The sequence below is a fragment of the Plectrocnemia conspersa genome, unplaced genomic scaffold, assembly GCF_051122295.1.
Source record: "Plectrocnemia conspersa isolate PC_06_02 unplaced genomic scaffold, ASM5112229v1 ptg000005l, whole genome shotgun sequence".
In the NCBI taxonomy this organism is placed as follows: domain Eukaryota; kingdom Metazoa; phylum Arthropoda; class Insecta; order Trichoptera; family Polycentropodidae; genus Plectrocnemia; species Plectrocnemia conspersa.
Window position 1 is genome coordinate 31,623,207 of NW_028277169.1, and position 26,207 is coordinate 31,649,413.

The following is a 26,207-nucleotide window of genomic DNA, read 5'->3' on the forward strand; positions in this document are numbered from 1 at the left end:
GACGAATAAATATATATTTTTTATTTCACAAAAATTAATTCAATAGAAGTATCTAAATAAAGGTATCGTATAAAACAATTTCGCAATGAAACGATCGTATCTGATATGTTTCTTTAAAAAAATTAATCTATGATTATGAAGTATTGTATGGATAACTATTGCATAGGCTTTATAGGTCTCGAGTTGAACACAATTAATTAAAAATATTTAATAGAAGTTAATACAAGATATATAGATACTATTATTTATTATTTGTCTTTCATCAATATGAAAATTTATTTATATTTAATAAATTATAAAAAAAGTCAATTTGGCACATAATAACAATGGTTCAATTATGTACATTTACGCTATTTTATAGAATGTCGACTTGTATTAAAATAATTTACCATAGATTGAGTATTGTTGAAATTAGGCCAGTTTTATATAATACTATACGTACATAATAGATAATATATTATAAAATTAAAATAAACAAATTCAAAAATATGACTCATTTCTTTAAAAATTGCATCTGTATCGTAAGTAAGAATCTTAAAATTATTTTAATAATTAATCTGAATCATAATATATATATTTTTATAAATAATTTTGTAGAAATGAAACATCTTATGCTATACATTCACATTTCGATTTTTTTGTACATACAAATCACGTACCACAAACAATTAAAAATTACGATATTTTTAAATCAGTACTATCTTATTTTTTTCTGGTTCATTCTTTTAAAAACACAGACATTTTCCTAAAATAATATGAACTTTCTGTTAAAAAATTATATTACAAATTTGATGACTAAATATTTACAAAGGTTATAAATGTATAAATATTTTAATTATACATACTATTTTTAATACAATAGTTACATAATAAATCAGGGTTTGTAATATTACAACGTATAAATACAGTATATATGTAATTTAGACCGATTCGGTGGTTGTAGCCCTGTTTTAAATATATTTATTAATTCAACACTGAGATAATATTGTTAATATACAAACATAAATTAAATCGTCAATATATATTTTGAAAATTATCTACAGTACAACCCTGTAAAATATGTGATATATTCCTCGTACAATGATATGGACAAGTATAATGATTTTTTACAAAATAAAATTTAGGCCAAAATAATTTTATTTTTAATCACAAAAGCACCAAAAATCATCCATTTTTAAATTTGAATATTCGTTAATATAAATAATTTTGAAATAAACGATGGACCTTTTTATACCATTATTTTGAAACAATTCGATTTTTAAATTATATGGAATTAAAAATAAAATTAAAATTTTATTTATTTTATCATCGCCCCTTATGGATATATAACTTTTATTAAAATTAATTCTACTTTCTATCCCATCCACTGGTGTTATAAAACCACGAAGCTTCGTCTCTTGTCTTTGCCCATGAAGATTCTAGGCCGTTTTCCTGTGGGTAAAAATGAAAAATAGTAAAATAACAATTAAATTAAACATTTTCATAAGTGTATTTCAAATAAAAAAAATTTGCCTTAAAAATACATTTAAAAAAATAAATTGAATACAACATCACTGCGCGGCTTCGATCAAAATATTTGTGGACATACATACAAGATTTATCCTATTTATTACATTTACATACATAATGATTCTTAATTAAAAACAATTAAATCTTGTGATTGTGAATGAAATATTGCTAAAAAATATTTTAATGTCATACTTACACCAACATTCAACTGCTGATGTGACATAGCCGACGATGGACTCAAATAGTCCATATTGGAATAGTAACTCCCGTAGTTTTGATAACAATTTGAACTCTAAAACACACCACAAATATGTTCATAAAAATATTTTTTAATAATACTCGTTTTATATACAAGAATTGTATTCACCTGTCCAGTGGTGCCTAATGAACTGCTCATACTGGCCATCCAAGGACCGTCAATGGCCGCCGGTGACCAAATTGAGGTATTACTACTCCCAGATGAATAAGCACCGGCTGATAACTATAGATTAATTAAAAACATATTAATAAGTAGATCATTTTGAACTTTATTCGTATCAATAACATGTAACTTACACTAGGAGTGGTGGAAGTACTGCCAGTGGCACCGTGTTGGGTAGGCGTCTTTGCATAACTGGGTGAATCTCTCAATAATGGTATAGTGGCTGGTGAGCTTGCTGATGAGCTAAAATTAATGAGCAAGTACATATCATAATACCATGGACAAGATATTTACTTTAAAAATTATATTAGCCCTTTGACTTTGAGCGGTATTGCCGTAGAGTGAGAGATAAGAGCATGCGGCCAGCATGCCCTTATCTCTCATTCACTCTCATTACTTAACACGCGAGCGATCGAGAGAAAAAGTATTTCACTGCCCACCCCTGATATATATATTTTAATGTAAATGATTTCTATAGAAAATAACACTAATAAAATAAATAAACTTAAAAAAATATTTTTTTTATAAATTTTATAAAAAATATTGAGAGCCTCCACAAAATCCACAAAAACCGAATAATATTATATATAATAAAAAATATGTAAAATAAATTAATGAAATTTAATAATAGAAGAGTGCTTAAATTGATTATTAAAACAAAGTAGTAATAAAATAAATCAAAGCAGTAAAACGTTGAGAGTCAGTGATTTTTTTATAATTAACTATAAATGTAATATAAAATAATAATAAATATATAACATAAATATTATTGGAAAAATACATAAAATTAACTCACTTCCAGTATCAATAAATCAAAAAAAAAATTGTATAAATTTACTCACTACTCAAAGGGTTAAGAATGAATTGGATGAAAATTATAAAAACAAATTAACTAGAGACTGACCGAAATTGTTTTTTAATTTTGAATCGAAATTGGACGGAATAGTGTGCTTCAGTTTTGACCGAAACCGAATCGTTTCTAAGTACAGTCTGCTGAAAAGTATGTACCACACAACCCATAGCAGTGAAGCCAGCGGCTGATTATGTAAAGTCGCTGCTGCGTCTTTTTATATAGAATATGAATTTTACTGCTTATTGCGTCATTAATTGCTGTTTAGTGGATTACTAAATCATTTTCAATCTAATCTTTTATTATGTTATAGAGATTTATAGTGCTATTTTTTTTAAATATATCTGTCTCTTGAATTAGAGAATGGCATAGATTATGATTATTGTATATTTGCGGTTAAAATAACTTTTCTGCACTATTTTATATTCAATCTAATTTTTTTTTAAAATAGTATCATATTTTTCTAGCTAAAGAATATGTACCACACAACCCAAAGCAGTGAAAAAATGCGCGTATCATTGTGTATATTGAATAGCGAGCTAATGTCAAATTTATTCTCTAAAAGATTTTTTGCCAAATAAGTTTCATGCTATTTTTATTTTAAGACAATACACATGAGTTTGACAAATAGAATTACTGTGTCGATGTTTAATTTTTATTTTATAAAAAAATATCATTTGTAGACTTATTTTTTATTGATCATTTTTGTATTAGGGAAAACTAAAAAGGTTTTTAAAATCACTCAAAATTACCATCTGGTTTGATTTTAGTTGAAACAGATTATAAACTGAACCTTTTTTAACCGAAATAAATTTATTGTTTGGTTGTTTTTTAACTAATAACATGAATTAAATATATAGGTTCTAAAGATTTTATATTATCAAATACCTGTTATTGTTATTGTGAACTGGAGTTGTTGATTTAGAATTGGTATTGGTGGTGCTCTTGCTGGATGAGTTTTTGGTAGATGAAGTTCTTTTTCCTGCTGTCGTATTTCCTGAAGAATCTGAAGAGCCATTCTGGATTTGGGTTTGTTGGTGCTGTTTGGCTTGCTGTCTGCATTTTGCTCTGCGATTCTTGAACCAAACCTGCATTTCAAGAACATGTTAAATGAGATGTACATTTTATAATTGTGTCTAGGCAATCATTGATTCGTCACTCTAATAATAGCCAAACTCGGAATTTAACCATAACAACGACCCATATTATTCGCTCATTCATTGTGGGCCTATTTTTTTCATCCCTGCCCACGACACCATCTGTCCTATGTTTGTTTTCTCTCCCATTTTATTGCCCATATCGACGGTGCAAATTGTACAAAACATGTCACAACTGTCGTTGACGTGTTATTCCAAATGTAGATCCATACACATCGACTTGTCACTATGGGTACCTACTGCCAACTCTATTGTCGACCTTTACAATGGACGATATTTAATATGAAATACATTTATTTCCATTGTGGCAGTTTTGTCGTGGGTTTTGTGTGTACTATAGGATAGTGGATATGACGAGAAGCCAACGAAACGTAGACAAAAATTTATTACCTAGGCTAGAGTTTACATAACGCCGATTAAAAAACAGCAGAAGGATCGATAGTCTCTTTTAAAACTATGTTGATTATATAGGGAGTCACAAAAGTAATGAGAATTCATTTAGATTTTAATGTATGTTAGATATTGTTAGTTTCTACTGATTTAAAACCAAGACATTGATTTATTTTCCCCATAATGTTATATATAAAAATACACTATATTATTCAAAAATATAAAAAAAAATTCTGCGAAAAAAAAAAAAAAATATCAAAAATATTTTTTTTAAGGATAGTTAAATAATAGTTTTTATATGTTTTGTATCAATTGTTACGTAGAATCGTATGGATATTACGGCGTGACTAATATATTTTTATATTATTGTATGTACTACGCATTCAGACATAATAAATAGTATTTCTGACATTCCACAGATATATGGCACAAAACGTAATTGAAACACGACTATTGTTTCATGTCACGTAGCGATTCCATTCATAACTTCCAGCATCCATTACCTTAGCATTCAAGGTAGATACCTCCTACCTGTCCGGAACGTGACAGGGCACAGATTTGTGTTTAATTACCGACGAAGAATAAGAAAAAAAGACACCGACAACTATTTCGACGAATTCACTTACCTGCACCCTCAAATATAAGGTCGATGTCTTAAATAAACCTCCCCGCTAATTTAAAAATATATTTAAAAAAAATATCTTTGCTCTCCAAAAGAAGATTTATTGAAGTTAAAATAAGATACAATCATATCAAATTAGTTAAATAATGTTAACACGTATGTAGTTTATTCTACGTAAAATGAAAGTTTAGATATAGATAATTATTAATATCGAGGTTGTTAAATCATAAGAAAAATAACATTTTAGTCAAAAATTTTATTGACGTATTTAACCGATTAGTTGTAAAGCTGTTTAATTTTACAGATATAGAACTTTATAGTTACTTTTAGATTAACTGATTTATTTATTATTCGATCTACATATAATAAAAAAATAGGAATAAAAACTATCGATTTTTATTGATTATATATTATAATTGTGATAGAATATAATGTAACTTAATTCAAAAGGGAAGAAATATAATATACTACTAGTCAAGTAATACTTTATTATATTAGTTTGAGTTTAGGATCTAAACTAAGCAATAAATTCACATAGCTTTTAACTAGGATATATTATAAATTGTTTCGGAAATTATTTTATGTCTTATTTATCCCACCCCATAAAAATAACGAAAACATCCTTCATTATAAATTATTATGTAAGACCAATTAAGCTTAATTCTAATTTTTAAGCTCTATACAAACAAGGGATATATTTATAAAACATTTTTTTAAAGTTTATCGAACGTTAAATGCCTATCAAACATAGTTCGTTTGAATTAGTTCATCAGTGACAGCGGATGACCTTATACTAATTGCTTCAGTACGAACCAGTGGCGTAGCTAGGGTATGTGCCGCCCAGGGCGATCTTTAAAATTGCCGCCCTCCTCCCAAACATTTTTTGCAGGGTCATAAAAACAGCATTTTTTAAAATAATAAATTGGTTAATATTAAGCTCTTATTATTCGTGAATTTATATATGTTTTAGTGCATTCTGGGTTAAGAACCACACTAGACGATCCCATCGCGAATATGCCGCCCCCAAGCAAGTGCCGCCCGGGGCGGCCCGCCCCTCTATAGCTACGCCACTGGTATGAACATCACTTTACTCGTCAATGACATTAACATAGCAATATATTTTGTCATTAAACTAATTGTCCATTAAATATATGCCACGTTACGCAGAGCATAGCGAAAATGGCAAACGTTTATATGCTTTAATGAATATGTATTAACAAAAAAAAAAAATTTCACTGTAATTTCAGTGAAATCATATCAGAATACATTTTTACCGGTAGTAATATATTTCTATTAGTGAAAATATAATTTCACGGACAGGTGCTAGTGAGATTATATGTTGTTCAAAATTGTGATTTGACGACACAAAAATGTTTTAATTAGAGAATAAACCAAACACAACTTGACCTAATGAAAAATTTAAAATTGACTATAGTTTTCGCACTTTTATTAGGGCAAGTTAGGTTTGGTTAGGTTAGGTTAGGTTTGGGTTTGAACAACAAATGTACGTTTTGCAATAGACAAATCAAATTTTAACGACATGTCACTTGTTGAAGCCAATTTTTTTTCAAACGTACGTATAACAATACGGTTTCACTGATTCTGTCCAGTGAAATTCTAAATTATGAAAATGTTTAAAAATAAAATAAAATCCTATGATACTTTAAAAAATATCTGCAAAACTGTACTATATAAATAATTTTGAAAAAATCATATAATATTCACAAATATAAGATAAAAAAATTTACTAAGAATCCTTAAAAATACATTAAAAGGCAAAAAACAAGAAACTTTTAGAATTTTTCTTAAAACATTAATAAAAGAAAATCCGCATTTTTTTACTTAAAAATAATAAAATAATTTATAAAACACGCTTTAAATATATTTTATAAATTCTCTTTTATTTATATTTTCTTGATACATTTTTACTTGCTTTTTTAAAACTAAATAAACTTATTTTATTCTACCCATGAAAATATAATTTTAATGATGCAATAATTGCAGATATAAATTTAAACCAATGTAAAAAAATTGATGGAGCTTTAATAAAAATAAACATATAGCAGAAGAGGTTGTATTAAAAAAAATTAAGAAAACGTAGATTAAACTAAAATGATTGAATAATATGCATTGTTAGTGATGGTGCATACGCTATTTTTTTACCAATTTTGCATATTTGTGAAATGCTGCGAACGTTGAGAATAGAATGGACCAGTTTTGCCTGAAAATGATCACAATAAAGTGTCTGGTGAACTTAAAAGCAGAGATTTGATTTGGCCAGAAAAATGCATGTTATTTAAGCAAATACTATGAATTTTAATTAAATATAAATTTAAAAAAAAATTGAAATGACGTTCTGATTCTAAAAAATCAATCAATATGACAGTTGCAAAACGAGTATTTTCTGTTCTAACCCAAACCTAACCTAATGTTTTTAGAGCAAATCCAAAATATAAACTAAGACAACTCATCTCTCAAAGGAAAATAAGCGGAAGACGTTGCATCTTGCATATGGCTCTATAGTTAGTCTGCACCTTGATATTACACTATGTTTTGAAAATATGATTTTTAAGGATATTACTAAAAATTTCTGATATGAGAGTGTTATTGAAAGTATATTCAAACCAAATTTTGGTCAAAAGGAGGGCGCAAAAGCAATTATCACTTCTCAGAAGTCAAAAATTCACGTCAAAAGCTGTGTTTCTATATATGTAAATACAAAAGAAATATTTTATAAGAAATAATTTGAATGCTTTATGGTGCGTCCACTTAATTTCATGTTTCACCATAGCTTAAAAATGTAATAGATATCTTTACTGATCATTTATAATAGGATGGTGATGGCGCGTTTTCATATTTTTATTTTAAGTATTGGTCGAAGTATATATAAACTGAATTTTGGTCAATAGGAGGGTGCAAAAAACAATTATCACTTCTCAGAAGTCAAAAATTCACGTCAAAAGCAATAAAATCGTGTCGGTGCCGTCGCAGTGGGAACGCTCGGTAACGAGCGTTCCCACTGCGACGGCACTGACACGATTTTATTGCTTTTGACGTGGATTTTTGACTTCTGAGAAGGGATAATTGTTTTTTGCGCTCTCCTATTGGTCAAAATTCAGTTTAAATGTGCTTCCTTTATTCGATTCTTACTTATTGTAAGTCGTAATATTGTTTTAAAAAGTCTATTAGTATTATATAGTTGATGTTTTTTGACGTAGATTCTAAACAAGGAATCCCTTGAATTTAATCAGAAAAATGCATATCATTTAATAAAATATATGAATCTTAATGAAATCAAATTATTAAAAAACGACTGGCCAACTTTTGCTCTCTTTTGAAAAAATCTGGAATAATGTCCCTGATTAAAAGGGTAAAATGGTCCATAATATTCCTTTATTAAATAAATAATATATCGAAAATAGCATATAATTGAAGGAAAATTATGTTGGTATATTTATTTAGTTAATTATATTTAATTTTTATTACCAAACATATTTTTAAAGATTAATGAGGTTACTCATAATTGGAAGTGTATTAAAATAACAATTTAATAATATGAAAACACATATGTACTTCTTTTGTATAAAAATCAATTTCCCAACAACCCATATTTTTTATCAAAGCTTCTCAATTGCTTCACAAGATCATCAAAGTCAACAGATAATTGTTCAGGAACATGTGTGAATAACAATCATGTATTCTGGCGTGATGGTTATGCTTCACGCCACATTGCATCGTTAGGAATTCAAGGATGTTCGATTTTGACCTCATTCATCAGATCGCACATACCCATCTACCTGTGGCAGATTTTTCATTTCGCCATAGCCACCATTTATGGCCTTTCGAATTTTATGGTTACTTAAACATCCATTCACGGCCATACGGCTTATTCATTAGAGCCCACGCCCGAAAAGCCTTTTTCCACTTTACTTCACATCGCCGATGCCGAACACCACATTATTATTTTTTTCCCTATCTACTTCACTTATATTAATTTCACATACGAATGTGATTCTTGTGTGTCCGCGACGTTGCGATTTCTACCACATTACACATCTATTGTTGTATCATACGCGCGGAACATGTGCTGTCGGAAAACGCTATCTGTAACTTTGTATTATATGTGCTATGCTGAATCCAGTGCCACTCAAAGTGTGTGCTTTATATTCCTCGAATAATATTTAAAAAATATACTATAAGCTTTCTTATAATATATAATATTAGTATGAGTAAAAAAGACTACTACATTAAAAAGCAAAGTTTGAATATCATCTTAACACTAGTGTCAGAGAGATTGGAATTAATAATTATTATAAAATTATAATTCTGATCAATCGACCACAAATTAGGTTTTTCTAGATTTTTCTAATTTATATTATATGATAAAAGATCAGAAGATAAGCGGCCAGAATAAATATTAGATGGTCAGAATTTATATTTAATGCTAAGAATTATTTTAACAGATGGTCTTATCATTGTTTTCAGTCAGTATTTATTCAGTTTCGTATTGATTACAATTCATTAATAGCCAGTATTTATATTATATGCTCTATAATTTAACCTCAGATCAGTTTTTAATTGTCAGATGTAAAGCATAACAATACATGATAATTATACAGGTGTTTTAAGGCGAATTTTGGTTCTTTGGGTCTCTGTCGTTATTCCCGCTTCGTTCGTAGCTCTGAATACCTTCGCGTCCCGCATACAATTAAATAGTTTAGTGTTTACTGACTAACGCTCGCTCGCATTTAACCTATTTAATATAAATAAATAAAATAAATCCCTATATAAAAGTTTAGGTGCGATTAAGATATTTGTAAAATAAATAATTTATTGCTCATTTATATTTATAAATTTTATAATATGTATTTTAATTCACATAATCATCTTCTATTTTTATTCTGACCGTATGCAATTTTAATTCTAATCACTTGATATTTATTCTGACCCTAATATATTCATTATTTTAATTCTGATCGTACTATATATATTCTTATTTTGACCGTTTACTAGTTTTATTTTAAGCATTTATTATGACCACGCTGTTGATAAAAAATATTTAATAAAAATCTGAGCAAAATTTGATTTTTATTCTGACCAAAATTTGACTTAAATTTTGATTAATTTGTCGCCGTTTAAATATGCGAATCATATGTTTGCGTACACAGGTTCACAAAATATAGATTCACTGGCCTCGAGCAGTGAATATTGTGTGATATGATTTTTATTCTGACCGAAATTTGATTTAATTTGTTGCTAATAAAATTTTAATTATTAAAAAATGTTTTGACTAGTGATTATCTCAGTAATGTTTTTTTGTGGTTGATGAATTGGTTAATATTGAAATGCATAACCGAGTATACTCGCCAAAAATATGTGATCCAATTTCCCCATGGACGAGTTAACTCGCACGTTTTAATATTTACTTTTATTTACGATATGGACGAAGCTTCCCATGACCCAGTTAACTCGACTGAAAATTGAAATTTATGATATACTAATTCATTTCCCAGTGCTTTTATTTATTTTTATTGAGTTTCTACTTAATTCAGTGGACCAGTTTATTCAAACACATAAAGTATTTAGAGGTTACTTTAAACTGATTTTTGAAAAAGTGAAGTTTGACTAAGCTTTTTTACACACTTTTGGATTTTTATTTGAAATAAAAAATTCCAAAAAAAATCAAGTATAAGTGGATAATAATTTTATATTATCAAATACTCAAGTATTACATTAGACTCTAGAAAATTTCATATAGGTACACTAATTAAAATAATTAATGTTACTAGAGCTAAACTGTGGAAGCAAATTAAATTATAAAAATAAATTACTGATTTATAATCTATAATCTTACTCGGTTTAGTAGTTAATAAAACTGCAAACTTAGCAAAATATTTTAATAAGAATCCTAGCAAATGCTCCATAGTTTTTGCGCAATTCGATAGACTTAAAAATATTTACCATTAATTTAAAAATAAAATATCCGGGATAATTAAATCTCACAAAAAGACGTTAATATTTATGAAAATCACACCTGATATAAAATTTAAGCAATAAATATAATGCAATATAATGCAACAAATTTTAAACCATGTTAAAAAATTTCCAAGTAAGAAACTCTCGACCGAACTATTTTTTTCCGAGATGAATAAAAAATATTAGTTACTATATATATCACAAACCTGCACTCTTGATTCTGGAAGGTTAATCTTCAAAGCCACTTCTTCCCGCATGAAAATATCAGGATATCTAGTTTTCCCAAACAGAGCTTCAAGGATATCGAGCTGCGCCCTCGTGAACGTTGTCCTCTCTCTTCTTTGCTTCCTATGATTTCCTACCGAACATAAAATGAAGAGCATTAGTAAATCTCCAAGATGTAGTAGCATGATTTTTTTAAATTTATACCTGTCGGATAGCCCATGGACGTGTGCAACCCGTCCATGGGCATAGGCAAAGATAGTCCGTTGACTGCATATGGTGAAGACTTCAGATAGGCCATTCCGGCACCGTCCTGTCTGAGGGTCGGCCCGCATCCCGCCAAACCAGGGAAACCCAGCTCTGACTCGGGGGCGCATCTGAAACCGTTGAAACAATTTATAAATTTTCGATACACGATATCAAGTTACTCTTAATCCCGAGCGGTGGGTGTCCTCGGACGACTAACGAGGAGTTGCGAAAAAAAATATTATGTGCGTCGCCAATCAGCTTTGCGTAATCCTTTGACAGGACCCGTATTCCAGAGAAATATTGCGAGTTTATGTTTCAAGGATGTGTGAAAATAAAATAAAAAGTATTATTTTAAACTTAATTTTTTATACATAAATTATGTATGTATTTTTTGCTAATATATTAGAAATATATATTCTTTGTCTTAGTGTTGAATGTTATTTGAGCGGATTTAGCTTAGGATCTTAAGCAGATATTTTGCTGCAACTATGATACAAGTAAAGCTCCATTATCCACAAATATCAGCAGTCCGCAGTTTTCTTTTTATTATATTTACAATTCTCGTGTTTATTAAAATGTTTCATTAAATTCATATTTCACTTTTTTTTTTAATTTAGCATGTTCATTGAATACCCGGACCAATATCCAGTATTATCTATTGTCCGACGATAGATATTTGATAATAGGTAATATTAAATGTTATGTTTTAAATAAATCTCTCGGGTCCACAGTGCCAAAGCTATTATATAATTTGACGCACTGAACGTAGAACAAAACCTCTTACATAAATGTATCATTATGTTTATGCCGGCAAGTGCGGACCGTATGTGACAATGACGGAATAAATCAAAAGCATCACACTAGTCATTGGAGACTTTCTTCAAAATTTATTATCATATTTCAAGTGACATAAAAACTATTGAGCTAAGTGAGGTCCGAAAAGTTGGCAATCACTACTATAAAAGTATTTGTTTTCCAGGTACGACTTTAGAGTAAAATATTAATTATATAGAAGGGCACATTATACTTATTTAAACCACGTTTTATTAATATATAATAGTGATCGAATCATTGCGGAAACGAAAATTCCGTAAATTATTTATTTTCTAATGAAGAAATATCAATATATTTAGATATATAAATGTTATGTTAATTGTTAAGTATTAAGTCTGTAAATCCTTAAATCATTTGTGCTTAAAAATACGAAAAATATAACAAGGTTTTCATCCCTTTGTATTTTTTTTTAATTTCTGTAGAAATAAAAAAATTATCGTCAGCGAAAATTGCGGACAGATAAAATTCTGAACATAGGTTATAACGTACACAATTTTAGGTTATGAACATGCATTAATTAGCCTAAAAAATTAATGTGGAATTTTTGTGTCCGAAATCACCAATGTTCGGAATTTTTGCTGTCCGTAATTTTTGCTGTCGGGAATTATGTGTCCGCAGTTTTCGTTTCCGCAATAATCACCGGATCAATATAAGTACGGCGGAGAATATAGTTATTTTATTAAGTTTTTATAAATCTTAATAATGTTTATTCAACATTAATTATTTAATAAGACATCTTAAAAAACATATTTTCCTTTTTGTAGTTTATTTTATTTTTTAGAGGAAATAAATTAAACATAATATCTATATATGTAGTTAGAGTTACAGAAAGTTACAGTTTTTTTATTCAAAATTTTTTTTTTTTAATATTGCTTTTATTATGACATAATAATAATAATATTGTTGTGACCACCTGACAATGATATATACAAACGATTGCGTATCTGAACGGATATTCATTAAACGGTTTTAAATAACTTGTGAAAATGACTGAGACAACCTGAACATTGCAACGGTCGGTGCCCAAACTTCCGAGATTTTAATTTGCAGAGAAATATATCATTTACAGATTTTAAAATATATATTTTGGTGACTTCAAAGCAAAAATAGATCTTATCGGTGAAAATGGTCTCTGACAAAGAAATAAATGTGGTGAACGTCTAGTGTGGTTTATATAGACTCTAATTATACATGGCTATTTGAGAAATCAATTAGTATTCATATTGTTTTGAAAAATATACAGAAATACGTTGATATAAATAATACATAACACAAGTGCAAATATTTTATTTGATCACAATTATGTAAAAACTAAAACTCTAGTTTAATATTAAGTAAAAAAAAACTCCAAAGCTTAGATATTATAAATGCCCGTTCAGCTAATTTCGATAAAATAAAAATATTAAAATCAAAAAGAAATAAAGAAAGCAACCGCTTCCCTCTTCACTTCGTTTTGCAACGAATCCTTTGGACCACTAAGAAACGTACACGTTACTATAATTATATGATACTTGACGTGAATATGGGTATCTTTTTTGTATAAATATTAATTATAAACAGAAATAAGTTATTGTAATAAAAAAATACAGTAAAAAAATAAATGACAGATTAATTTAATGATTGAAAGAAGGAACTTTAAATTTAAATTTAAAAATTTCGCCATATTAATAGTACATCTATCTGTTAATTAAAAAAAAAAGACAGCAATTTAAAGAAAATGTAGATGTCTAACAAATGCAACAAGATAGATGTCTATCAAAATTATCATGACGTCTTAATTGTACCTAAAAAATCAAAGAAACTTTATGAATTACCAAAAATAAAACATCACCTATATCAGATATATAAAATAAACTGAAAATTTTGAAGAAATGCATTGAAGAGTTCTTCGTTGATAATAGAGAAGCTTTTCAGAATGATAATGTAAGGATAACAAAGGTCAGTAATCATGAAAGAAATTCTGTAGTTGGCAAAAAACGAAAAATTAGTTTGTGTGTTTTTTATTATTGTTAATTACAACGTTTCATAAATTATACTTTTCATGGGTATATAGACAATTTTCGACTAATAGAATAGCTTTTTATATAACACTTAAAAATATATATTTTAAAGAATAGTTTACAATATGTTATTTTGATATAAAAATATATCAAAATAGCATTTCGATGGCGAGTAAGAGATTATATCAAACGATTAACAAAGATAGTAAAATCACTGAATTCAATACATTTTGTATTGAATTGATCAAACAAGCGATGGTTTATTTCAATGAGCAAAATGTATTTATAAATAAATAATTCCTTACACAATATATCACATAAACCTTATTTTTTTACAACATAAATTTTCAAACAAGTCTAAGTTAAATATGTATATATGTGGTTTAAGATAAGTTTCTTTAATAAAACATAATCTAGAAAGATGTATGTTTTTAAAGCCTACCATATATTATGTATAACATAATATTAATTAAAATAAAATAAAATATTATATTTTATTATCAAAGCTAATCGCTTTAAATCTGACAATTTCACGGTTGTCTATAGACTACGCAACGTCGCACATACCGCGACTCGTATCGACGAATTAATCTTTATCGATTAATATTGAGACACGCTTTTGTTGTGAAAATAAAAAAGCATAGATATAGGTATAAACACTATATTTTATAAAAGAAAATAACAAAAATAAAAACAATCCAACGGACAGATAATGGCTCCGGATTAAGTTTGACTTAAGCAGGAAATATGTCGGGCCGAATTCTATCAATGAAACAACAGAAAACCGGATTAGGCAATGCCCCTCAACATTTCGCCAATGTCCATTAAATTTTAACGAACTTAAAATATATACTAGAAGTATATATATATATACGTATCTGTATTCAAAATAATTAATTAAACACAGTATAGATATAAGATAACATTTTTTTTTTATATTAATATAATATGCATATTTTTTCATTGCTTTTTTATTATATTTATTTATTATTACATAAACAGTTTAGAAGCTCTGAAGTGTATTTATATATGAAAAAAATCTGTGTAAGTTTATATCGCCTATCACATATTGTGGGATCAATGATTGTAATTTTTAATGTCGGTCACCCCACGCGTTACGCCCTCTTCGTTTACTATTTCTATTTTCTAAATTGAATGGTATGTGTGACATATGTTATATATTATATGCTTACAATTATGTACAAATTACATCTAATACACGGGGCTACATTTATCTGCGCCATTCGTTGGTTTAATGCTTTATATATTGTTTTAGAATATTTCAGTATTTTTTGTATTTTTTTTATATTTAAAAATAATTTCTATTTATATAATTTGTTCCATTTTATATTATATTTACATTATTATTAAAGGTAAATTTAACAGCATTCTAAAAAATAAAATCACGGCGCATTTAAATGTAGCCTAAAACATATAATATGCAAATACATATAATTTCGTTTTAACAGTATTTTTAAGGATTAGGTTTTATCTAAATATCAATATATTTTTTTAAATTAATATTCTATTTAATAATATCTTTAATTGAAATTTATTAACAGTGAACTAAAAATAGCAATATGGCGCATATAAATGTAGCCTAGATTTTTTGGAATCTTATGAATATAATAATTGATAACAAATAATACAGCAATATGGAAATTCCACAATTAATATTTTTAGGCTTTCATTTTTTCTTTTTAATCAAATATTACATTATCTAAAAAAACAATATGCAAAATAATGGTTTATTTGAAAGTTTACTAAAAATATAATGTTTTTTGGCAAATACTATAAATAAATTAATCTAAAACTGTAAAAAACTCATAAAAATAATGATGCATTTAAAAGTAGTTATAAAATATATTATATGGTTAGATTTATTTGATTTTGAAACTGAATGTTGTTTTTAGAAAAATTAACATCAGTATATCTTATATTTTTTATTTATTTTTATTCTCACTTTCATAGTACATAATAATGAATAAAATATTACAAAAAAAAATATTTTAAAATAAATTCAACATCAGTATATCTTATCTTTTTTCTTAGTTTTATATTGTAATATATTATAATTAATCAAAAATTGAAAATAAGTGTAAAAATAAAAGCAGTTAGAAAATATAATTTGGACTTAATATAATTGATTTTGTTATATTATTTATTTATATCTTATATTTTTTATTTTATTTTTTTCAGTTTTATAATATTTAATAATAAATCTTAAATTGCAAAATTATGCAGCCTAAAAATATATTAAATTAATATAATGTATTACTCTCATCATAATAATTATTCTACTAATTATTAAGTCAAACAATTAATTTAAAATGCAAAATATTATGTGTTATGAGACTACATTTAACTGCACCATTTATTAATTCAACGCCACTCTCTTTCTATTTTTTTAATTAGCCAAAATAAGGCTACAGTTACCTGCCCCACTTGTTGATTTTTTAATGTAATTAACATCACTATAGAATAAGTTCAGCATCAGTATTCAACTTTATTTATTAAAAATGAAGAGGAACATATTTTTTTTTCATATATAAGGTAAAGTCAAGTTTTAGTCTGTATGTCCACAATTATTTATAGAACAAATCGTCCGGATTTTGCTTATAAAATAGATTTATTTTATGTAATATTTTTTGACATCAAGATGCATTTGAGAAAGCTGTCAAGTAATGGTGCTCAGATTTGTGATAAAAAATAAAAATAAATATTGTAATGTATATTTGTCCTATCTTAAAAATTGTCTATATATATTTATTTATTGTAAATCTAATGTTGCAATATGATTGGCGTAACCCTAATGTGTTACAATGGGGATAAACACAATCAACATCTAAGTGGTGGGACATCAGATTGAAATCTATTATTTTAGCATACAAAGAAAACGTCTAGCTCAATTTAATAGCTCTAGCTCAATATTAATCAGTGATACTAGGAAAATCTAGGAAAGCATAAACTGTGTTGAGCAAATTAATAATATAATTTAATAACAATCACTAATTCCGATCTCCCAGATACGATACAAATATAAAAGCATTAAAATCCATTTGAGATTTGAACCCTAGGTTTCTTATATATTAATCACTATACACTGGTCTATTGTACTGGTAATTTATTTATTTATTTAAATTAAATTAAGTGAATCGTGACAGAAATGATACTCCAATGTGTAACGCTGATCTAAAATACAATTCATAGAATATTTTAAATACACAAAAAAATATAATACAGGCAAGAAAAAAAATAATATATAGTAAGAAAGAAAAAATACATTAATATTAAAATTAAATGATAGAACTGAAATAGCTCTATGTATCTGACATTATATAGACAAATGTGCAATGTCAGCGTATTAAGGGGCTGGATGGTGACAGTCATAGGCGAGTCGGCTAGTACAGAAGTTCTGGCTCTAACGGTCATCAAAAAAATACGCGATCATGATTCTTAAAGACGTTCCGGAACCCAAAACTGGATTTCTTCAGTTTGAAAAAATACTTAGTGATATACTTTCTGTATCCCATCGCTCCTAAAAGAAAGGCAATGAGATACCATAATTGATAATAACCAAAAATCCTTTTATAAAGTTATCTCGAAATTATTTTTTGAATTCTTTCAATTGAGATATTCGGGGATTCCAAATTATTGATCCAGACTCAAGAATGCTGAAAACTAAAGTCTTATAGAGGACGTGGATAACTGACGAATCGTCAAAGTGAAATATGTTCCTCATACCAAGCCGAGCATCTTGGAAAATTTAACGCAGACATCGTTTACGTGTAGAGAGAAGCTTCACTTACTTGTAAAAGTGATTCTAAGATCATTTGTGAAAGTTTCTCTAGGCAAAATGTTCCCTCCGAGATCGTAGGAATAAACTGATGGCAAACAAGATCTTTAAAATTACACAGTATGGCACTTTTCAACACTAAAGAGCAGACGCTTGATGGAAGGCCATCTCCACAGAGAATCTAAATCACTTTTTAGAGAGGAGTCAGCAATAGATCGAATGTATTTAAAGAATTTATGGATCATCTGCATACAGAAAAAAAGCTTAAATTTGCAACTGCCATATTTATGTCATTAATAGAAGTATATATGTTATATATGAATACTATAAGTATATATGTCATATATACTTATAGTATTCACAATATCTATTTTTATGGGATAGAAATCGTTTTTAGCTCAGCAAGTCTATTTAAATATGTATATATATATAGATATATGTACATACATACATTATCCTGTATATATTTTGCACATCAGGTGAGCTCTTTAAACCTTTGTGTCTGTCTATATAAATACATATATAATAGGTATAATAAACCGACATACATCCAGGTCTTTGTGATGTGATGATATAAAAATAATTCGTTATCTTTGAAGATCGTTCTAGCAAATTGGTTGTTAGGGACGCTTCGCCTCCTCATTAACTTAATTGGTTGCTCGGGGGCAAACGTCTAAAGCGTAAACAGACGACCCCATGCCAATCCACCCCCCAGAGCCGAGTGGGGGTTGAATAAATAGAGCGTGCATCTAAATCGTCTGATGCTGATACAATAAATTAGCTAGACCTATTAGCTTTTGTATGCACACACATAACAGCGGCGATCATCGTTTGTAGAAACTTGCAGGAGTTAAATCCTTAAATCTACATCCATAGGTAGGATAGAAATAAAAACATCCCCTATGAATAACGATTTGCTCTTGGGGGCAATTTCAAGATGAAAGTTGCTATGATCAATTGCCTTTAAACATATTTTGTTGATCAATTATATATGTATAATATGTAAAAAATAATATTTTTTATAGTAAAGAATAACTTTTAGGGACTCTTTATAATAATTAGGATAATTAAATAACTCACCCTCCAGTCAGGCTGTTTGGCCACATCATAGACGGAATCTGTAAATTAAAAATATGTTATTCAATAATAAAAATATTTTCTTGTTGTACAGGTAGATCATTTAAAAAAAAGTCTGATTCCAAGTTATGTACATATAACTGCTCTTGTAAGCAGCATTGCAAAAATAAATCAAATGTCATTAAATTAATGCTAGTAAGTAGACTAAAAAATAATCTTCACGCAAAAAGCTCTGATAGTTGAAAAATGATTTGGTGATTGTTAGCTATACGTAAAATTTGCATATTGTCATAAAAAATATTATGAAATTAAAGTAACCCTAAGTTTTTGGTTAATCAAGATTAATTAACTTTATTGTGTGATGTTTTAACAACCAATAAATTAAAAATAAATTTTAAAATAGCACAATAAAAATAATAGTAGCTCAAATGATTTTTTAAATGCCTTTAAAAAAATAGTATCTATATTAAAAAAATTAAAGTACCTACAGAGGAACGTTTGCAGTTCAATATATATTTTCTTCAGGATTTTACAAAATATTTATATTAATAAAATCTTTAATGTATGTAAATATACTATAAATATAAATTGTTATGCATAAATTAGACGTAGATAATTTATATGATAGTATTTCTTTATAAATCTGAATCACTAGCTTCAAGAACATTTTATAGTGTAGTAAAAAAATGACTTGTGCATTTAAAAGTAGCTGAAAAGTTAATAAATGCTGCATTTAAAAAAGCCTAATAAATCTAGTGATAGATGCACTTAAAAGAAACATAGAATTATTTTTGAAAAGTATACATGTGGCAATTACTTCTTAATAATTAATTAAAAAAATAAGATATTTTTATTAAATAATACACAGTAAAATCTCAACCGAAGAAAAAAATTCGTTATACTGAAAATTCGTTAAATTGAATTATATTTTTAATAAATAACCATATCTAAATAACTACTTACAGGACAGACAGATTTTAAAGATATTGTAATGAACACAATAAAAATGTTAAGAAATGTTTTATAAAAAAAATTCGTTATACTGAAATCAGTCTTCGTTACAATGAAAACATTTTGTATGAAAGTTTTTCGGGGACAAATTGAAGATTCGTTACATTGGTAATTTTATTATTTCGGTATTCGTTACAAATAGATTTCATTATATAATGTTTTACAAATAATCATTATATAAAAATATTTTACCATTTGTAGTATGCTTTTTATATGCATTAAACAGACGTAGATGATTTATGTGATAGTATTTCATTAAAAATTCGATTTACTATCTTCAGAAGAAGCATTCAACATAAATTTAAAAATTGCACAATAAAATTTACGAATGGCATATTTATTAGTAGTCTAATCAATATCGCAATAAAAAGTAACCCGAAAAGAGGTGTTTTTATAGATATTTTACTAATGAAAAATATAGTATATATCAACGTATTCGAATAAATTATTATAATGTGTATATTTTGTATTATGTTTTTATCTTTGAATGTAATTAAACGTTGAAAAAAATTAAAATAAATTGCTTTTATAATGAAAAAAACTGTCACATGTTTTGCGTTTTTTTTCCATAGTCTACCGGGTGCACAAAATCGATGTTTCGATTTTTGATGCCATACCAAAGACTGTCACGCAGTGTCAGGTAACACAAGGAATGCTCTGGTCTCTTGTAAGGATTCCGATTTCGTGTCTGCGCAGAACCGAAAACTTTCCGGTTCCAATGACAATATTCTTACAATACCGTGCTAAATGTTTTATAGTCTAGCTATTCGTTTCATTAAATCCGTTTGTTTGGACCGTTTTTCTCCAATCTGTGCTGAGAATCGATTCGAGCGTCGAATAACTGTCAGATTTGACGAAAAGATTAAACAGTACACTTTCCAAAAATTCGTCCGGTAGACAAAAGCTTCGGCTGTTATCCGAGTCATCTTAATCCTTAGGGAAAGGCCGTTTCCACCGTTGTGTACCAAATATTGAGACATTGTCAGGTGACGGGGTCGAATTTGAGTCTAAAAGATTAGACGCCATGGACCGTAGCCGATAAACTAAATATTTTAATTTTTATCCATTGATGTGTAAAATAACGTTAATCCATTAAGTTATCTTAATTTTAAAAAATCATAAAAAATAACGATTTGATATTTTAGAATATGATTCTTAAAAGTTGAGTGACAAAACAATGGCATTATAAAAGCTTTGCAGAACAGTCAAAACTTTGTAATACTCATCGATTAAGAAGACTTTATTAACTTCGATAAATGAATTGCGATTTAATTGTTGTATGAAGAGAGGGAAACACTTGAAAGTAAAAAGCAATCTAACATACAATTTAATATTTTTGATTATTTCTTTAAATTGAAAACAAGTAATTTAATGAACCATTGTGTTTCAAATGATTGAAACTTAAATAGAGTTTTAGTTTAAATACAACAAATTAAATAGTCAGTAACTTTTTCATATGCGTCCAGTAAAACTTTGCTTACCAAACATATTCGAGAAATTATAAGTTTTATATAAAATTATTTTATTATCAATTTTACAGTGTTTTGACAAAATATAAGTAGCTATTTAATTAAAAAACATTTAATACAAGCAACAAATTAAATATTCAGTTATTTTAAGAATAAATCTAATCAATTAATAATAATTATATACACACTATTCCATGGGTAATATGTCTTTTTTTTATGATACAAGCAAATTTTATATTTAACTTCTTCAAGTATAAAAATTCGGTAAAAATATTGAGCATTTAATTATTTTATCAAATAAATAAAATCATATATATTTATATTTAAAAACAATTACAACCTGAAAAAACTGTTTTCTTAAAAATACCATAACCCACTGTAAAAATTCTTAAAATATTAAAAAAATTTTAAATCATAATTTTTTTAAAGAAAAAAGAAAAATTCTGTAATTTATAAAAAAAAAATTGGTATCACTTATTCATTGAAAAATGATGAAATGTAAGGGTGCGGTTATATTAATTAAAATTAATATATTTAAAAGCATATTTTTTTTTAAGAAAAAAATAATATTCTATGATTTAAAAAAATACTCATATTCATTTATTTGAAATCAGAAAAAATAATTTGCTTAAATTTTGCAAAAATTTTGTTATCCAAATATGTCACAATGCTTAAAAGTAATACATATATTTATAACACAAATTATTTGATTTTTATTTTTTTTTAAATAAACGTAACCATTTTCAGTAATGTTTTTTATTCATTTATTTAAAATCATGATACTTAACCCTTTGGACGCGTTAATCAAAAATAAATATTAATTTGTGTTTTTTTGAAAATGCAAATTTTATCTTGATACTGTGTCTAAATGTTCTGATTTTTTAATTTTTATTTATTTAAAATGATATTTTATGTTTATTCACAAAAAAAGTTTTTTCTTTTAAAAGTATTTTTTTACTGATTTTTGCGTAAAGAGACAAAAAAAATCAATTAGGCAACTTGAGTCGATTTACGCATTCAAAGGGTTAAGGTGTGTACCCAATGTGTCATAATACAGTGTTTCTGAAAGTAATAAATATATTTTTAATCACGTACCTCTGTTCCTCTACTGTCCGTGAAAGGCTTTATGAAGTTTCCCCCGCGGCCGCCATCTTGATGTCAAATGTCGACGGCCATCTTATCGACTCGAGCAGCCCACAATATGGCCGAAATGTTCCTCTCGGTAAAATCAATTTTCGAAGCAAATTTCCACGTTTAGAACAAAGTCTTCAAAGATTTCGTGATTATAATCTGCGCACGCGCCGTATAATGCATCTTATTCAGCTTTAAACTTTATAAACACTTCAGTATCTCCTCAAAGCATCTACACCTGCAACAAGAAAGTGTTTTTATAATCCCGTCTAATCCTGTGACGTTCCGAGAAAGATCATTACGGTTATCTGAGTGGCGAAATCGAATGTTTTAAAACAGGTAGAATTCGCCATATAGATAGTAAATAAAAAATATTTATAAAACTGAATTTGATTACGTATCTATAATAAAACAGATTTGTTGTAAATGCTTTATATATGTAATATTATAATACACAAAAATGATTGATGATCACTTTTTTTGACCCAATGATAACCATATTATGAAGTCGTTAATATAAAAAATACATAACAACACAATGGTCCTGTTTTGAATACACCTTTATTTGTCATCTAGGATATATAGTAAATTTTACTTTTCTGGAAAGAACCGATGTTTCTATTGAGCCGCACCTTTTGTGAATGCACCATTTTACCTGAGAGAGTATTTCAACGAAAAGATTAAACGTATTTTTTTCCTCTCTCCACGCGATGAATATGTATATTGCCTATGTTATAAATTATAATATAAACGTTTGATATTTATTTAAAAGCTTATAGAGATATCACCTGTTAAATGTGTAGTATAAATTAATGTTAATAAAACGTACAATTAATTAACGTGTAATGCGAATAAAACGTTAAGTATGTTTATAATCTGACGTAAATTCGTAACCAACGAAGCGAATGATCGTTTCGTGTATTTTAAATCACGATTATTGTTTCGCAGGCGATTTCAATCCACGCTTCTCAAACTGTCATTTGTGTTTGTAGTATATTTTATGGCGATTTATGCGACTAATACAGAAATATCTATTAACAAAACAATCTTAATGAGATTTCTAACGATCGTATTTGTGGCATTCCAGTGTATATTAATAAATTGACAGGATAAATTAATAGCTTTCTATAATATAATGAGAGAAAATGATTGATATTTAACTTTCGCGATATGTAAAATTAACTTTTTTAATAAACAACAATAAAAAATCAACATATTAAAATGAAATTCTTACGACTTTAGTTTAGATATATGTATATGAGATATTTTAAATACAGCAAATATTATGTATATGGCTTACTTGTATTCTTCATATATTTATACAATGCTTATTACTGAATTTTATAGAATTTAAAGGGGTATAAAAATTAGGGCAGTAATCTACTAAAAAAATGAAAAAGGATAAATAGATTTAGTATGAATAAGTAAATAAATATATGTACATTTGTACCATAATCATTTATTAGACCTATCAAAATTTACCCCTCCCCTCCCACTTACCCCTGTCACACTATAACATACATTTCATCACATTAGTATTATTAAAAAAAATATACTAAAGTCGTAACATATTTTACCTATCGTTTATCTAAGAATAACATATATTATATACCCCCTTACTTTAATGAGATACACAGCTTACACCCATTTATTTTATTATCAAAATTAATATAAATATTCTAAATATCATTATATATCTATCTTTAGAGGATCCTTTAAAATATATTTAGTAAATCTTTAATTTGCAAATTTACATATATTTCTTATAAGTATTAGTTGTTTAACCACATTTAATGACAAAACAACAAATATTTAAGAGCTTGTACGTTATAAAGAAGCTCCCTTCAACCTTTAAAATTGATCCACACACAGGCAGCGCCGTTACAACAAAACAAATAATCGATACAAACAACGTATTTACCGTCACTGTCAGAGTCGATTTTTCACCGTTTTTCACTGATCACACCGTTTCGTTGGCAACACAGTTTGGGAAGCTGCGCAGGCGAAGAAAGCTCGCTTCGTGTGCGCCGGGGGCAATGGCGACGAACCGAGTCGGTCGTTGTCAACATTGGCGCGAGGCGACGCGAGCTTCGGTCGAGCGGCGCGACGCCACTGGACGCCACGACACGCCCACCAAAAGCGCAATTGGTCCGTCCCACCTATAGCCATCTCGCTCTGGCGGACTGTGATTAGTCGACGCGATGTAGAAGCGTGCGCATCCCTAAGTTCGAATGAGCTTTTCGGGACGATATGCCGTCTTAGGTATTTTTCGATAGAATTATATAAACTATACCTTTCTATGTTATTAAATAAAACATGAGAAAGATTGAATAGCTATAACAATAACTGACGATTTGAGTACTTTTACTACATCTATCGATCGTACTAGGTCAGGGGTCGGCAACCTGCGGCTCGCGAGCCGCATGCGGCTCTTTTCCATGTGCAAATATTAAGAATTATTTTATTTTCAAACCTCATAAAAAATATTATACTGCAAAAAAAACTTTAAACAGGATAAAAACACTCAACAGAGAACAGTGAGAATAGGTGGAGTAGAGAGTATACGGAAAGCTGACATTTTTTAATGTGGCAACACTGTTATGTTTGTTAAGTTATTGGTGCATATGAATGGTGCTATATGAATAAATATTAAAGCTATTATTTTAAATCAGAAATCAAATTGATATACCTAATCCTAATCAAATACCATAAAATTAAAATTAAAATGTTAGTGGCTCTCTAAAAACTGGGAAATTTTGTAAATTGTAACTTTTGGCTCTTCCGTCTCAAAAGGTTGCCTACCCCTGTACTAGGCGTATGCCAAAATTTATTTTGGATAGACGCCAGAAAAGCCGGTAATAGTTTATTTTATTAAGCACATATATATGTAGATGTAGTTGACGTTATCAGGCGGTGAAGTTGAAATAGCCGATTTTAAAAATAAGAGAGCATTCAGGAGTGTCGAGTTGAATTATTGTATAGTAGCGGTTGGTGTTGCGTAAATTATTAAACATTTTTTTTATTATTGTAATATATAAAAGTAGAATTTTTGTTATTTTTTGGAAATCATATAACTATGATCTTTTTCAGATTATTTGAACAAACATAATTTTTGGTCTTCACTTTTTCATGTTTTGCATTTTAATTATTAGTTTGAAATTTGATAAAATACTCTGCAAAAAGCGCCCTCGTAAGTTTGAATCATAAAAAAAATACTTTTAGAAATTAAATTTTGTCTCGCACATAATAATTTAAAAAAAATTGCAATAGCAATTAAGTACAACTAATATTATTGAAATAGCTAAAAAATATTTAAATGTCAAAAAGTTAAAAAAACAAATATATTCACATGTTAAATATTTAAATATTCGGGTTGGAATCTTTAATCTAAACTTTTGGAAACACTGATCATGACAAAATAATAAAATATGCAAATATATATGTGTTAAAAACGTAATTAATTAGAATGAATATTAGTCCTAACTACTTGCTG

At 27.8% G+C, this 26,207-nt stretch overlaps 1 protein-coding gene across 1 annotated transcript; it reads right to left on the reverse strand.

Moving 5' to 3' along the window:
• Positions 1 to 1,179: 1,179 nt before the first annotated feature.
• On the reverse strand, positions 1,180 to 24,774 carry LOC148235431 (uncharacterized). The gene is made up of 10 exons (XM_088185807.1): positions 24,636 to 24,774; positions 22,679 to 22,952; positions 19,107 to 19,144; positions 11,355 to 11,524; positions 11,132 to 11,283; positions 3,669 to 3,868; positions 2,065 to 2,173; positions 1,877 to 1,990; positions 1,706 to 1,801; positions 1,180 to 1,431 (listed from the first exon to the last, which is right to left on the reverse strand). Exons 3-10 carry the CDS (start codon positions 19,133 to 19,135, stop codon positions 1,348 to 1,350), a joined length of 954 nt encoding a protein of 317 aa, XP_088041933.1. The 5' UTR covers positions 19,136 to 19,144; positions 22,679 to 22,952; positions 24,636 to 24,774; the 3' UTR covers positions 1,180 to 1,347.
• Positions 24,775 to 26,207: the final 1,433 nt, after the last annotated feature.